This window comes from Cervus elaphus, chromosome 18 (genome assembly GCF_910594005.1).
Source record: "Cervus elaphus chromosome 18, mCerEla1.1, whole genome shotgun sequence".
In the NCBI taxonomy this organism is placed as follows: Eukaryota; Metazoa; Chordata; class Mammalia; order Artiodactyla; family Cervidae; genus Cervus; species Cervus elaphus.
The window spans coordinates 104019871-104035226 of NC_057832.1; the positions used below are offsets into that span (position 1 = coordinate 104019871).

General features: G+C 37.0%; 1 protein-coding gene across 2 annotated transcripts in view; it reads left to right on the top strand.

The window, feature by feature from the left end:
• LRGUK (leucine rich repeats and guanylate kinase domain containing) overlaps positions 1–15356 on the top strand; it is a 96044-nt gene that overhangs the window by 15086 nt on the left and 65602 nt on the right. For both annotated transcript variants that reach the window (XM_043873304.1, XM_043873302.1), the window contains exons 5-6: positions 2824–2905; positions 12674–12798. In XM_043873304.1, the coding sequence (XP_043729239.1) occupies positions 2824–2905; positions 12674–12798 (207 nt within the window). The remainder of the gene's footprint in view (positions 1–2823; positions 2906–12673; positions 12799–15356) is intronic.

Sequence of the window (15356 nt, forward strand, 5' to 3'; positions counted from 1 at the left end):
GGTTCTGATTTAAGTGGTCCAAAGTAAAGCCTGAGTGTGGGGATTTTTAAAGGACCCTGCCCACGTGGCTGTAACATGCTGATGAATTTGGGAACATTGATACAAGCTGGGGTTGAGTGTCCTTATACTGGACTCAAGTATTTCATTAAAAATTATTTTGCAGAATGGAAAACAATTGCTTTTTATTATCTATTAGTTTTACTTATTTAGAAACCAAGTTAATTTAGATCCAAAGTATCCTTCTGGGTCCATTTAAAGTCAAGAATCTGACACCATCTCCACTGCCAGGGAAATGTCTCTCTTAATTTTTCTTCTGTTGTTTCACTTTGCTACATTTTTATCAGTAATGAATTTTTTTTTCCCTTTGAAGTTACAGTTATTGTTGGGGTGACATTCCTTTATCCAGATAAGCCACACAAAGTGCCTGTTGGTCTTCATTGTGGGGCCTCACAGTCTCCAGGTCATCAGGAATTGTTCTTGCAGAGCTGTCTAGATTCTCTGTCCTTTGCTGTCTGGGTTCTGTCCCTTCCATCTTGCCCTAGACCCCAGGGGAACCAGCCATAGCAACTGAGTGAACCCTTCCTGGGGAAAACTTGCCTGGAGTTTCTTTTATTCACAACCTTACCTCACCCCAGCCCCCAAAAGACTGCGCAAGAAAACTAAAGCAAATCAGATAGCCCATCTCTCTTTTTTTTTCTTTAAAGAGCAGTTTTAGGTTCAGAGCAAAATTGAGGGGGAGGGACAGAGATTTCCCATATATCTCCTGCCCCAGCTGTATGCACAGCTTCCCCACAGTCAACAGTCCCCACCAGAGTGGGGCATTTGTTACTCTCCAACCTCTGACACATCATGGTCACCCCAAAACCACAGTTTACGTTAGGATTCACTCTTGGTGTCGTACGGGCTGTGCATTTGGACAAGTGTATAATGATGTGTTTCCATCATTATGGCAGATACCTCAGTGTTTAAGGTTCCTAGCGAATTCAAGAGCAGATATATTGGTACCTTCAGAAAAGTGCTTGCAAAGTGCCAGAGTGCCCCTGATGAGATACTTCAACCCTATGCGAACCCTAAGTGAACCCCTTTGTGAAGCTGGGAGGGGAATGATCGAGATCTTCCAGAGTTTCCAATGCAGGATCTTACCAGATCCCCCCAGTAAGAACTGTGAGGCAGCTGGGATGGTCCCATTTTACACATGGATTTGCAGAAGCACAAAAGGTCAAATAACTTACTTAACCTTTGCCAGGAGGTCACAGGGCTGGCACTGAACCCCATGACTGAGGCCCAAAGCCCATTTTTTCCCAGTAAATCAGGCTTGTGTATAATATCCCACCCTCTGGGGAAGCTTTGCTTCTGTTTCATTTATTATTTTAGTGCCTTGTGCCACCAACCAGAGAAAGCATACTCCAAAGAACAGGAGCCCTGATCCTTTTTATATTTGCTGGAATGATTTTGCTCTTAGTAGGTGAAGAAGTTTCATTGGATTGATGGGCACTGCTTACAAGCTCTGGGCTCCAGTGGAACTCCCAGTGGGAGTCAGGGCAGTATCGTAACACTTTTAAGGTCTCTCAACAATCCCAGTGTAAATAAATGGATGGATAGAGTCCCTATAGGGGTGTAGATAGGTATCATGAGCAAAGAGGTCAGTTGTAAATAAGGCTAGATAATTAGAAGTTTATTTCTAGCCCATCATTATTATATAGAACAAAAAAGTAAACATGAAGCTTCATTTTGTTATGCCAGACTGACTTTTTAATTCAGTCATGGGATACATTTTACATAGTTGAAACTTGTATATGCATAAAATTTTGTTTCTGATTTTTTGAACTAATGTTATTTTATTTGCATATTTCTATTTCTTCACATGATTCACTTACTTTTATTTTACTGACTTTGCAGTCTTGTGATGTATTGTAATCAATTTGACCAGTTTTCTACTCTTTCCACTTGAGCTGTTTTCAAAAAGAATTTTTTAGTATTCAGTATTTAAAGGTTTTAGTATCTGAAGTATTTAGTATTTAACATATTGATAAAAATAATCTTAGCACTTTGGGGGGGGGGGGTTAAAATTACTGTTTTAAAGGGCAAAAGAGGATAAGAATAGTACTTATTATATAATTGCTGATAGTTTTCCAGAAAATGATTACAATGTGCCCAACAAAGTTATCAGTGCAGTGTTTAAAAATACCTTTCCATCTTTCGCCAGTAGGTGAATAATTAAAGTTATTTAATATTGTTTGTCTTTCTCATATTTTTGAGTAGGGACAACTGATACTTTTGAAAATGCTTCCCTATAATAAAATAGTCAATTTTGAGAAAGGGTGCTGAGTGGAAGAGGTATAGCTTGAGGGATAAATAAGAAAAACTTTCCTGGCATTTAGGGGGTGACCTGGGAGAGTAAACTGAGATAGAAGCAGAGAAAGTGAAGACACTAGAAACAGGATATACATGTAAACTAGGTGTACACAGGCTACTGGGAGTCAGAGAAGGTGGCGGTCAGTAAGGGTGAAGTAGTTGAGGTTAAGTTCTGAAGGAAGATCAAGAAAGTTTAAAATAAATGCTGAAAATGGGGAGAGTGACTGCAGAAATGGAGAGCATTTCTGTTGGGGGGGGGGTGTGTGCACTGGCCACAGGGAAGGGTCTCCCCCTTTCTTCCCCCCAAAGTGGACAGAAAAGAGTCCCAGCTAGGAAATGATTAAACACAGGGCAAGTAAGTGAGCCTGAGTGTCTTTTGAGCTGGTAACTCCTCATCAGAAAAGACATTCTTCTTGTGCCAGTAACTGTGTGGTTAAGATGAATGACATCCTGCTCTCTTTCTTTCAGCAGGTGGATTTTTCCTGCAACCAGATTTCAGAAATGTGCAGTTTATCGGCATATGAGTCTCTCACGAAGCTAATTTTGGACAGTATCCTTTGAATGAGTAACGGGGAAAGTTTGGTTAATAGGCCCGTGTACTTAATACATGTGTCGTTAATATGTGTGTACTGGATGATATGAAGTAGTGCCGGATGGGCAGATTTACTAGAGATGTGTGACTCGTTGAAATGGCTCAGCATTGATACTCGCAAGACGAAGGAAGGTGTCTTACTGACCACGGAGTAAGATTGCAAGCAAAGCTTGCCAAGAACTTCTTACACCTGAGAATCTAAGAAGTGAGTCATTTTTCTAGTAAACATAGGCTTACTTTTAATTCTAGAACCAGATAAGAAGTTCTGTTTACCCAACTCCCTTCCTCAAATTTACTTAAACTGGTGCCCTACTTTATGTGTAAGTCCAATATCTGTAAATCCAGATATGACCAAAATTAGTGAATATTTATTTTGCAGAAAAATTCATACAAAGCTCCCTTTAACTAGCAATCTTCTCCAGTGTATTTCAAATGATGCTTCCATAAAAAATGTTTTAACCGTTGTTAAACCAAAAACTTTTGATTCATAGCCAACTTTAGCAATATACCTGTTTCATGAGCCAGGCTCCCGTGCAAACAGAGTGCCTACTTTCAAGTAGACACACTCCAGCTTCTGGACCCTAAGGGGTTGACAGGGGATCTGTGAGTTTAATGAGCTTGAACCTCTTTACACCAGAGACCGATGTTCTCTGGGTGATAAGGGAGCAGTGCCTTCTCTTTCTCAGTAAGTATCTTTCTACCCACCTGAGGATTTTTCGGGGCAGAGTGGAGAATGAATTGATTGCCCTCGGGTGCCTCATTCCAGGGATGTGGCAGCAGCTAATACACACTACACTTGTAATGAGGCTGGGATGTAGGGAGAACAGAAGATACATTTTCTTGAAGACATATTTTGCAGGAAAAACCCTTTATTTGTATATGATGGAAAGCTTAAAACATAGCATCACTCTCTTTAGAACTTATATGTGAAAATGAGCAATTCGTGGAAATTTAGATGGTGCTCTTGAAACAAGCAAGTGTTCCTGAATGTAGCCTAATAAGAAAATGATCAAAATGAAATGTTTTGATGACAGACTAAAAGTACTACACATTAGCAGCACCCGTTCACAGAACCTTCACTTTTTACTTGACTGTTGTACGTGTATTGCATTTGCAAAGAGACAAAGTCTGACAACCCTGATGCAGTCTGGCTTGGAGATCTCATCATCTCAGGCCATCTAGAAGAATGCTCCTCAAGGAGTAGCAGCAGCAGCAGCATTGCCTGGAACTTCTTAGAAATGCAGGCTCTTGGATGCTACGCCAGACCTTTGAAATCAGAATCTGCATTTTTAACAAAACCCCCTGGTGATGTGAGTTGATAGTAAAGCTTGAAAAGTACTAGTCTAGAAGTCAGCTGCCCCCTAAGCCCCCACCAGCCAAAAGAAATTGAGTATCCAGAGCCACTTGTAGCCCCCAGGGTACCCCGAGTGACACTGTGACACAGCAGTCTGAAATTCTGTCTCCCAGAAAAATAGTCTTCATGTGCAGCGTGGAAGTGTCAGAGAAAACTATTCAATGATATTTTGGACTGAAGATGCTCTTTAAAACATATCTATCATGAAAGTCTCAATTTCTACTAAATTTATCTTTCCATGTAAAAAGCTAAACTATTATGACTTTGTAAATGTCAGTGGAGAAAGAAATCAGGGTTTTTTTAAACTTAACTTTAGATGTAACAATGCAGTCTTCTCTCCAAAGTATAAAAAGCTTTAATTACTACATCAGAACCGATTGGAATTCAGAACATGGACACAAAATTAGAATGTACCGTAGCACTGTTCCTCACCTGGGTTTTTAAAAATGCAAAGACAAGTACCCAGAACAAGCTTCCCTTCATAAACAACTTCTTAGATAGCTTACAGCTTTGAAAGAGGGTAGGCTCGTTTTTAAACAGTACTAACTATGCCTCTTTCTTTTGTTCTGTTCAGGCGTATCATGTTGTGTGTAGTTATGTAATTAGAGTTTTGAAAAGACTAAAAAGCTTTAAGATAAAGAATTTCTAGACAATTTTTTAATGTCAGTACATTTGAAAACTTAGATGAAGTGGATAAATCCCTAGAAACATGTTATGTACCAAAGCACTGGCTTGGAGATAGAAACAGAGTAGCCCTATCACTATTAAAGTAACTCATTACAAATTAAAATGAATTAAATATCTTCAAACAAAAACCCCACCAGACCCAAACTTTGAAGAACAAACCTTTCAAAAATGAACAAATTCTTTCAAAGATTTAAGACAGAAGGCACATGCACGGTTAATTCTAATAAGATTACTTTGATACCCAAACCAGACAAGGAAAGATAAGAGAAAGGAAAATGGCAGGCTTATTTCACTTGTGATATAGACGTAAGAATCCTAAACAAAATATTAGCAAACTGGATTGACAATATATGAAAAAGATAATATACCATGACCAAGTTATGTTTATCTCGTGAATGTAAGGCTAGTTTAACAGTAGCAGATTTTAAAGTGTCATTAATAACTTGAACCGATTAAGGGAAATAAATCATGTGATCAATAGATACATAAACTCAATAGATACGGAAAATTTAATGGAATCCATTTTTCCTTCACAATAAAAACTTAGTAAAGTAGTAATAGGAAATTTCCTCAACTTGGTAAGAATGTCAACAAAAATATTTGAAACAAACTTTATCTCAACTGGGGACATGTTAAAAGCACTCTTTAAAATCAAGGATACAAGGCAAGATGGCTACCTTTGCCACTTCTAACCGTCATTGTTTTAGAGGTGTTGCTGCTGCTGCTAAGTCACTTCAGTCGTGTCCGACTCTGTGCGACCCCATAGACGGCAGCCCACCAGGCTCCGCCGTCCCTGGGATTCTCCAGGCAAGAATATTGGAGTGGGTTGCCATTTCCTTCTCCAATGCATGAAAGTGAAAAGTGAAAGTAAAGTCGCTCAGTCATGTCCGACTCCTAGCGACCCCATGGACTGCAGCCCACCAGGCTCCTCTGTCCATGGGACTTTCCAGGCAAGAGTACTGGAATGGGTTGCCATTGCCTTCTCCGTTTAGAGGTGTTACTCAGTACCAAAAGATAAGAAAAAGAAATTAAAGGAAAATATAAAGATTGATACAGACAAAAAGTCATTTTTTATAGATGATGTGATTGTCTACAGAGAATAGGTAAAAGAACTTGCAATAAATTACTAGAAATAACAGAGTTTTGAGAGTTCAACAAGATAGTTGGATATGACTTCAATAAACAGAAATCAGCTGCATTACTCTACACCACAAACAAGCAACTAGAAAACACAACCTTTAAAAGAAACACTATTTACAAGAATGTATTTCTTATTAAAGATGAGTAAGACCTGTAGAGGGAACATAATAAAACTTTATTGAAGAGTATTAAAGACATAGCTGAAGGGAAATATATTATGTTCCTGGATATGAAGATGGGAGAAGGTATGTAAAAATAATTTTATAGAAAATGAATCAGAAAGGCTAATAAACATATGAAGACGTGTCAACCTCACTTGTACTCAGGGAAATGCAATTCAAGACCATGAGATACTGTGTCACAGCCATTCGATTGGCAGAATGTAAGAAATCTAAAAATACCCCATGTTGGAGAGCACATCGGTCCAGAGGATCTCTGTTTTTCTTCCTACAGTTGTGAAATTAGTTCAACCACTTTGGAAAGCAATTTTGTGCAGTCTTGTAAGGTTAAACATCCACGTTTTGTGACCTAGCCCTTTCATTCTTATGTCTAGGAAGTTTAGCTTACGTGTACCTGGAGGCTTGGGTAAGAATGCCCATAGCAACATTGCTTATAACAGCAAAAATTGAAATAGCCCAAATGCTCCTTGATAAGAGAGAGCATAAATAAATTATGGTATACTGATACAACAGCATTATCACACAGGAGTGAAAATGAATGAACTCTATCTCCATGTGCCACTTCAGTTGGCTGTTAATAAAACCAAATATAGTTTAGGTATAAAATCAAAGGGGAAAGGAAAGAAGAAATAGGCAATTCAGCCTAGGGGTTATCTTTGAGAGAGAGACATCAGGATGTTACAGCTGTTACATGGCAGCTCAGGGCTCCAAGACACAAAAGAAGCCACTGCCAGGTCTTCTTAAGTCTTAGATTTGGAACCAGGACTTTTCTGCCATATTCTTTGGCTTAAGGCAGGTCATGGGTGCAGCATGAATAAGCAGAGGCATGTATCAGACTACCACAGACCTGTGCTTTTAAGAATATTCATCAAAGTTTTAAAAGTAAATAGAAGCAGGCCGAGTAAAAAATTTTTTTAAAAATTTTAATTTGAAAATTAGAAATTAATTTCCTTGAAAATAATTATTTACCAAACTTCAAACTTTAGCTCTATCAGAATTCCCTGGAGGGCTTGTTAAAACACCTGTTGCTGGTCCCCATCCTCCAGAGCTTTTGCTTAAGTAAGTCTGGAGTGGTACCTGAGAATTTGCATCACTAACAAGTTCCTGTTGTTCAGTTGCTAAGTTGTGTCCAACTCTTAGTGACCCCATGGACGGCAGCCTGCCAGGCTCCTGTCCTTCACTAGCTCCCAGAGTTTGCTCAGATTCATGTCTGTTGAGTCAGTAATGCCATCTAACCATCTCATCCTCTGCCAATTCTTAGGTGATGCTGATATTGGTGGTCTGAGGACCACACTTTGAGATCCACAGCTCTAACCTAATCAGTCCCCTCTATTATATTTTGAATATCATGTTTTTTTAACCTGATGCCATTCTACTTGTCCTTTTTTAAATGCTTTAGAAATTTAGCTGTTTTCTATTTTAAACTTTTTAAATTTGTAAGCTTTCCTTAGTGAGCATCTGTATTTTCTATTTGAGGGCGAAGAAATGCACCTTTGTTTAAAATAAAATTAAAATAGAAGTATAATTATCAATATTAGAAGCAGTTATTTAAAATAAAAACAAATCAGCTAATCAAACTAGTAGTGCTGACAATGTGATTATAGTAGATTATGTTAATAACTCAATGTTAACTATACAATATTAACTTTTTAGTTTATTATACTATTTTGTCCTTTGTAGGTGGGCAACTGATGATTAATTGATAAGCACCCCAAAATGAAAGATGATAAACTTTATCAAGGATAAGTACATTTGTTTAGGTTTAAGAAAGGATGCAGTTTATTCTTTACCTATATATACAATTGATTGTTCATTGGAATTTATTCTATGATTAGAGAATCATGAAATTTTGAAAAATTGATTCACAGAATTTTTAAATCTAGACAGGATTCTAGGGATCATCTAGTGCTATTATTTTATTTTTTCTTTTCTTTTTTTTTGTCTTTAGTGCTATTATTTTATGGGAGAGAAGCCCAAGACCCAAGGACATGTCCAAGATTATTTGGTAAATGGTTGAACCAAGACTAGTCTTCTGAATTCCGTTGTTCTTCCCATGTTGCAATTCATTGAATAATTACTACTTTTATCACATAGCCATTTAAAGTGTATGCGTGTTTCATTTCTTAAAGAGATTCACTCTCTGAGTGAAGAACATTTTTCACTGGTAAGGTGATATACATCCTTCAGGATTGATTTTGATTAAAGCCATCACTGTGGTTCTGTCCACTAAGAGAATTGTGATGGATTTCCTACTTATTTCTTAGCAACTGTTTTCTATACACCAGGCCCATATTTTATGACTATAGACAAATGAATAAGAGCAAATACCAGAGTGGCGAATAATTCATGTCAAGCACTGTGAACTGCGGACAGCATCACCAAAATGTAAAAATATATCGTTGGGCTTTTCCCTTGCTGGAAAGTTATGCTTATGTGCCTTTGGGTTCCTTCACTCAGTTTCCATGAGGATCTAACATTCCACAGTAAAAGATTTATTCATAGGATCATAAAACTTTAGAGTTAGAATGCAGTATGTTGATTCTTAGTTCTTTGAGTCTTTCTCCTAATAATGGCCTTTTAAAATTGAAATATACCTAAGAGAATTTACCTAGTAAGCTAATTCATTGTAACATTTTAGTGACTTAACTTATTATATTTCTTCTTATTGGATAGTCCCAAGACCTATTAAAGAATGTGAAAGAATAATGTTAGGAGGAAGGGCAAGTAACATTTCATGAAGGTTCTTAAGAAAATGAGATGGGAGAGAGAAAGTTATTCCTGAACTCAGAGCTTTGGATGGACCAGTCCTGCATATTGACTGTTGTCATTGCTGGTAGTCACATATGATGTAACTATGGGAGTAATTAGTGGAGAAAGCTCTTATACCTCTGTTAAAAGTACTCTTTACTTAAGAACATGATTGCCGTTGATCCTTGAATAATGGTAAGAGTTAGGGACCAACCCAGAGCAATTGAATATCCTCACATAACTTTACAGTAAGTTCTTTGTTAGCCACAGTTCTGCATCAGTGGATTCAACCAACCTCTAGAGATGGTGTATCACTGTAGATGCATTTAGTGAGAGAAAAAACAACTCAAGTAAAAGTGGTCCCATAAATTTCAAACCTGTTTTTCAAAGGTCAGCTTTAATTTATAGTGCTTGAAATTCCTTGAAATTTAAAGAGGAGTGAAGAGTTGGGAAACAAAATTTTGGTGAAATGAAAGTATTTATCAACAGAAATGTTCAGTCAATTCCTCATCCTTTGCCCCAGTGTAGAAGCCCTGGCCATGTCTGCAGGGGGCATCTGTATTCCTCCTCCTTCTGGCCCTTGCAGTACTAATTTCATAATACAAGACTTTCCCTCCTATCCAAAGCTAGAAAGTAAACTGAAGGTAGTCTCTAATGTCTTGGGAAATCACTATACACACAGTCAACAAGCTTTCCTTTTCAATTCCCATTATCTCTTGGTGGTTTCTGGATCTCCATATTCTAGTTTTCTAATTCCTGCCTGGTTCCCATGGGAATCCTTCCTGACTCAGCCACTCACAAGCATTTGTTTTACTCTCCATCATAAATCAGAGTATCTTCATTTCTGCTGAGGCTGAGCTACCAAGACCCTAGTGCTCCTGCAACAGGACTTAGAGACTATTGCTTCCTGGGCTAGAGTGAAACAGTTGGCCATTTGAACTTTTCCATGCTTAATTTTTCTTGCCAAAGAGTGCTACTCTGAGGATATTTTAATTCATCTATGGAGTGATTAAACAGCTCAAAGAAAATGGAAGCAGAAAGAAGGATCGTGTTTATGAGCATAACTGTCTGTTTGTAGAGCTAGTCTGGCAGGAAGCTTTGTGAAAGTGGTTTTGAAATGCATGCTGACAACAAGCAGAATTATGCTTCCGCCTAAGGATTGAATCTGGAACCTGTGAGGAAAATCAAGGAATTTCCAGTTAGCTTGGCAGTATTTTCTCATCATTGCTCTTAGTTTCTTAATTAACAGCTGTCTCTGGCCTAGTTCTTTCAGAATCCATCCTGGCCTGAATCCTCCTTTGTGTGCTGTTGGCCAGGAGGCAGAGGATGTGATTCCTTAGCTTCATGTGCTTGTAATTTAGTAACAGTAACATCATGCCTTGTAAGTGTGAGGTACTTGATAGTTTGTACAACCCATTCACACTTATTTTCTAAAATTTTTTCCTCATGATCTAACTTTTGGGCTTCATGGCAACCTGATGTTGTCTTCATTTTACAGATGAAAAATCTGAGCAGAGAGAACTTATGTTGCATAGCTAGTAAGTAATAGAGTTAGGATAACTACAGATAATTATGAAGCAAAATGTATGTTTTTGTGACACAGTCTGTTCCTTTCTCTTCAAAACATTTGTTGGTTCTGAGATTGATCTCCATAGGTGGGGTATTTGAAGTTGACCAGAAAAGGCTTTGAGGAAGAAACAGTTTGTTTAGAGTGAATACCAAGAATTGGAATTGCCCCGATATTTACAGTTATAATAAACACTGCCAGACTGCCTCCAGAGAGGCTGTACCATAATGAACCCTCTCACCCAGTGGTATGGAAGAATCTATCAAAACTTTTAAAATGTTTGTGAAACTGATAGGCGAAGAATAACATCTTAATTTACTTTCTCCTGACTATAGGTGAAGCAGAGTGTCTTTTCATATGTTTTTTATGTTGGTGGTGGTGGTTTAGTTGCTAAGTTGTATCTGACTCTTGTGACCCCATGGATTGTAGCCCTCTGTCCATAGGATTTCCCAGGCAAAAATACTGGAGTGGCTTGCTATTTCCTTTTCCTTGTTATGTTAGCCACTTAGATTTGCTCTTCTGAGAATTTCTTGATTATATTCTTTCCCCATTTTCTACTGGGCTATTGCATCTTTATATTTTCTAGATATTTAATTCGTTGTCTATTCTGTATGTTGTGAATATATGTTCTCCAAATCTGTCACTCGTACTTATTTATGTAAGTAAAAAGTAATAGAAGTAGAGAAGTGAGGTTATTCATCAAAAAGAAATGCTTACTATGCCAGTTTAATGCAAATGTTAAAAAAAGAAAGAGAAAACTTAAAAAGTGGAATTTTAAATTAAAACCTGAAGAATGGGCAGGTTTTAGAAATAATTAGGAAAGCAGTATTAAAAAAAAGAAAGAAAGTCAAATGTAAATTCCTGAACTATTAAGAAGATGGACCTGGCAAAATTGGAGAACTCTCACTGCATTATAATGAGGATGAAATTCAATAAATAGGTTTTGCTTAAAGTGAAGGACCTTAAATGCCAGAGTGAAAATTTTGGAATTCGTCCTGTAAGAATTTGTTAATTGAAGCATGATATCCAATCAATATTTTGAAAAAAATTTAACCTGACTATAGGGTGTAAGATGACTTGAAGACAAGAAGAAATGTAAGTTAGAGGTACCCACTGGTACCAAAGCTGAATTAAGCTGGAGATGAAAAGGAACGACATATTTGAAGAGATGTTTTAAAGCAAAAAATGCCAGGTCTTGGTGATGACTGGATGCCCTGAAGATGACAATTGGCTGAGAAAATGGTGATGTCTTAGGCTACTTGGGAAGGAAAACTGAGCTTTGGTGGAGAAATGACATTAAATCCTGGAAATTTGCCAAGAAGCTGTTCCTCTCCAAATTTTCTCAGCTGACATCTCAGATGACCCATTTTCTGCAGATGACATCTCCTGGGCTGTTTTCCCGGTTATGGGGATGATAAAGAACATGTACGTCCCCAGGACAGCCCTGGATTCAGAATTTCTGCGTGTAGGAAAGTACAAGGGTCTCCCATGAAGACCATTAAGGGAGCAAAGGAAAAATGCTGCCAAAGAGGCAGCTTTGAACCACCCTGGTGGTTTCACTCTGGCGATTAATTGTTGTTTCCTCACCAATTAAATGAGTCACATATGAATGCAAATGCAACTGAGCGCACTCAAAAGCTGTTACTTTTAAAAAAAAAAGTAGTGCTAGTACTAACTTCTTTCTTATCTTTTTTTTTTTAAATTTTTATTGGAGTGTAGTTGATTTACAATTTGTTAGTTTCAGGCGTACAGCAAAGTGAATCAGGTATGTTGCTAAGTCGATATATATGAAGTATACACACACACACACACACACACACACACAGACATATACATATATACATCCATTCTTTTTCAGATGTTTTTCCCATGTAAATATTAGCTTACATATAAAAAATATTTTAAGATTTGGCATGCTTTGTATTGGGCATGCAGTACTTTTTTTTATTTATGATGTTGTCTGATTTTTCTAATGATGATTTGACACTGATTCATTGTTTCTTCAAAATGTTTCCAGTAACATTTTCCTTAAACATAATCGTGGTGTACAGGCAATGAGATAACTGAAATCAGTGGACTCGAGCTGTGTAGCAGTCTTACCTACCTTAGTTTGGCCAACAACAGGATCACAACCATTAATGGCTTAGGCATGTTACCAATCAAAATACTTTGTCTGGTGAGTCTACTAAAAGTGTTATTCTCTATAGAAGTACTAATTAATGTCTTAGTAAATATATGAATGATAGCTGGGATTTTTCAGTTTTATAAAGAGCTAGTTTCTTTATGAAATGTCATGATCTTCAGTTTTGTTAGCTCCTTTTCATATCTGGTTTGTTTATGTGTGTTTGATGAATATTTCATGCTAATGTAAACTGATTTTCTAATTTGGTATACAAATTCCATCTTTTAAAAGACTGACTTTACCACTAAGAAAGAAAGGCATACTTTTAGCACCTGTTAAGAATATATTTATGTCTTATTAATGCAAAAATATTTAAACATATTTAAGCATAGTATTTGGACTTGCCTGCTGGCTCAGCAGTAAAGAATCCACCTGCCAATGCAAGAGACGCAGGTTTAATCCCTGGGTCAGGAAGATCCCCTGGAGAAGGAAATGGCAACACACTCCAGTGTTCTTGCCTGGGAAACGCCATGAACAGAGGAACTTGGCAGGCTACCGTTCATGGGGTTGCAGAGTCGGAAATGATTTAGTGACTAAACAACATGAAGAAGTGTAATATTTATTGCAGTTAAAACTTCATTGCAACAAAAGACCTTCATTACTTTCAAGTGAAACACTGGGCACTGAATTTTGGCAGTCCTTTTATATCACTGTATGCTAGTCTCCCATTCTAGAAAACCAGAATTATGAATAAATTTATTCATAATTTATTATGAATGAATAAATAAATAAAGTTCATTTATTCTCTCTGGCTGAGAATAAATGAATTCCCTTCAGAAAGTTAACACTTTAAATTTTTTCCCCATGAAGAGTACTTTCCTTAAGCTATATGACATGCTCTGTGACTATGACTGAATGAAAACACAGACAACTTACTTAAAAATCAGCAGGATCATATTAGTTCCAACCATATATACAGTATTTTTGAAGTAATAGTCTAGCTCACTAGTTTGGGGGCTGGTAAAGTAGTTTGTGGATGATCTAGGAGTCTTTCTTCTTCCTTCTTCCCTTTGGATGGCTTTTCTATTCATTTTATCTGTCACAGGATAGGCAGGGATTTTAAGCCATGAGACTAGTAATTTATTAATTTCTTATGTTAATTATCCCACAGAAGATTGTTGAACTGTTGTTTAAGATGACATCTTGGGTTACCTGCAGATTTTTTACAGATATGATACATTATTTCTGTCTTGTTTAACCACAGACAGCTGATGGTTGGCTATGTGTTAATTTTTCTTTCCCCGAGCTTGGAGCCTGAAGTGCTTTTTCAAGACTCTTCACTCCTCACGGTGAATTAGATGAGGGCAAACTACTAATTGCCGGTGGAGATGTGATAAAGTTTAATTATTCCCCTGAAGTTTCATGTTTTCTGTCCACTAAGGCACAGTGGCAAAGCTGCAAAGGAAAATGACTTCGGCAAGTCAAATTGCAAACTTAAAAATTATAAAAGAAAGTCACATTTAAAAATTATGATAATTTGAAGGATTCTTGGCAGTATGTTCTATTCAATTTGCAGCTTGTTACAACTTTATCCTTTTCTTTATGTATCTTTTTACATTGCATTCCTGTTGACTTTAAGTAGAGCATGGTATGTGGGAAGAGATGTGGAGCTGTGCACAAGGGAATGAGAATTCAACTCCTTATTAAGAATAACAACACATAGCACTTTTATCCTAAGACTTTGTTTCAGTAACTGAATAAGTAAACTGTATTGACAGTTTCATCTCAAGCAGCTTTTAGAAAAAGCATAAAAAACTTACTTTTCCTACAAGTAGATTAGATGGATTGTTCCCATTCCCTTTCCCATTATCCAAGATTGACTAGAAAACACAGAGTTTTCCATCATTCATTTTCCTTAAAATTTTTGAGAATGGTAAAGCTTTTTTCCCATATATCAATAAAATACATAACATGAGACTCATTTGTTTCAATAGTTTTTCATGCTGTTTTAAAAAATTGTGATATCAGTAAAACAATTGTACTGCTGAAAGTAATTCACTTTATTGAGATAAATTCAGAGGGGAAAAAAGAGCCATTCACTATACAAACCAATTGTTAATTCCCTACCATCAACTTTTACAATAAATATTAAGGGAAAATGTGGTTCACTCATGGTCTGTTCTGCCAGCCACCTCCTTTAGCAAGTAAGGACAAGCCATTCCAAACTTCAAAAAATCATTGTGTCTCAGTAAAAGTCATTTGTTTTTTTTTCCCCTCCCAACTTGGGACATTGAGACTACTTCTCATTTTACTTATTTAATGAAATAGTTTCTCTCTAACTGCCCCCTTTTCCCTGCTCAACATGATGAAACATGCAAGAAGAACTGTTCTTGCAGAAACTGGCCATGCACTTTGAGGAGAGAAGTATCAGTTTTTCATCTTTGGATAAAAGATTTGACTAGATGACTTTCAACTCAAATTCCGATTTGACATATTTCTCAAGTTCTGCTTTCTTTTATGACCATAGACTATCTAATTAAACATTTCTAGGCCTTACTCTGCTATTGAGCATCTACCACTTTGAAAGCCATCAGAGACACACTAAAAAAGAA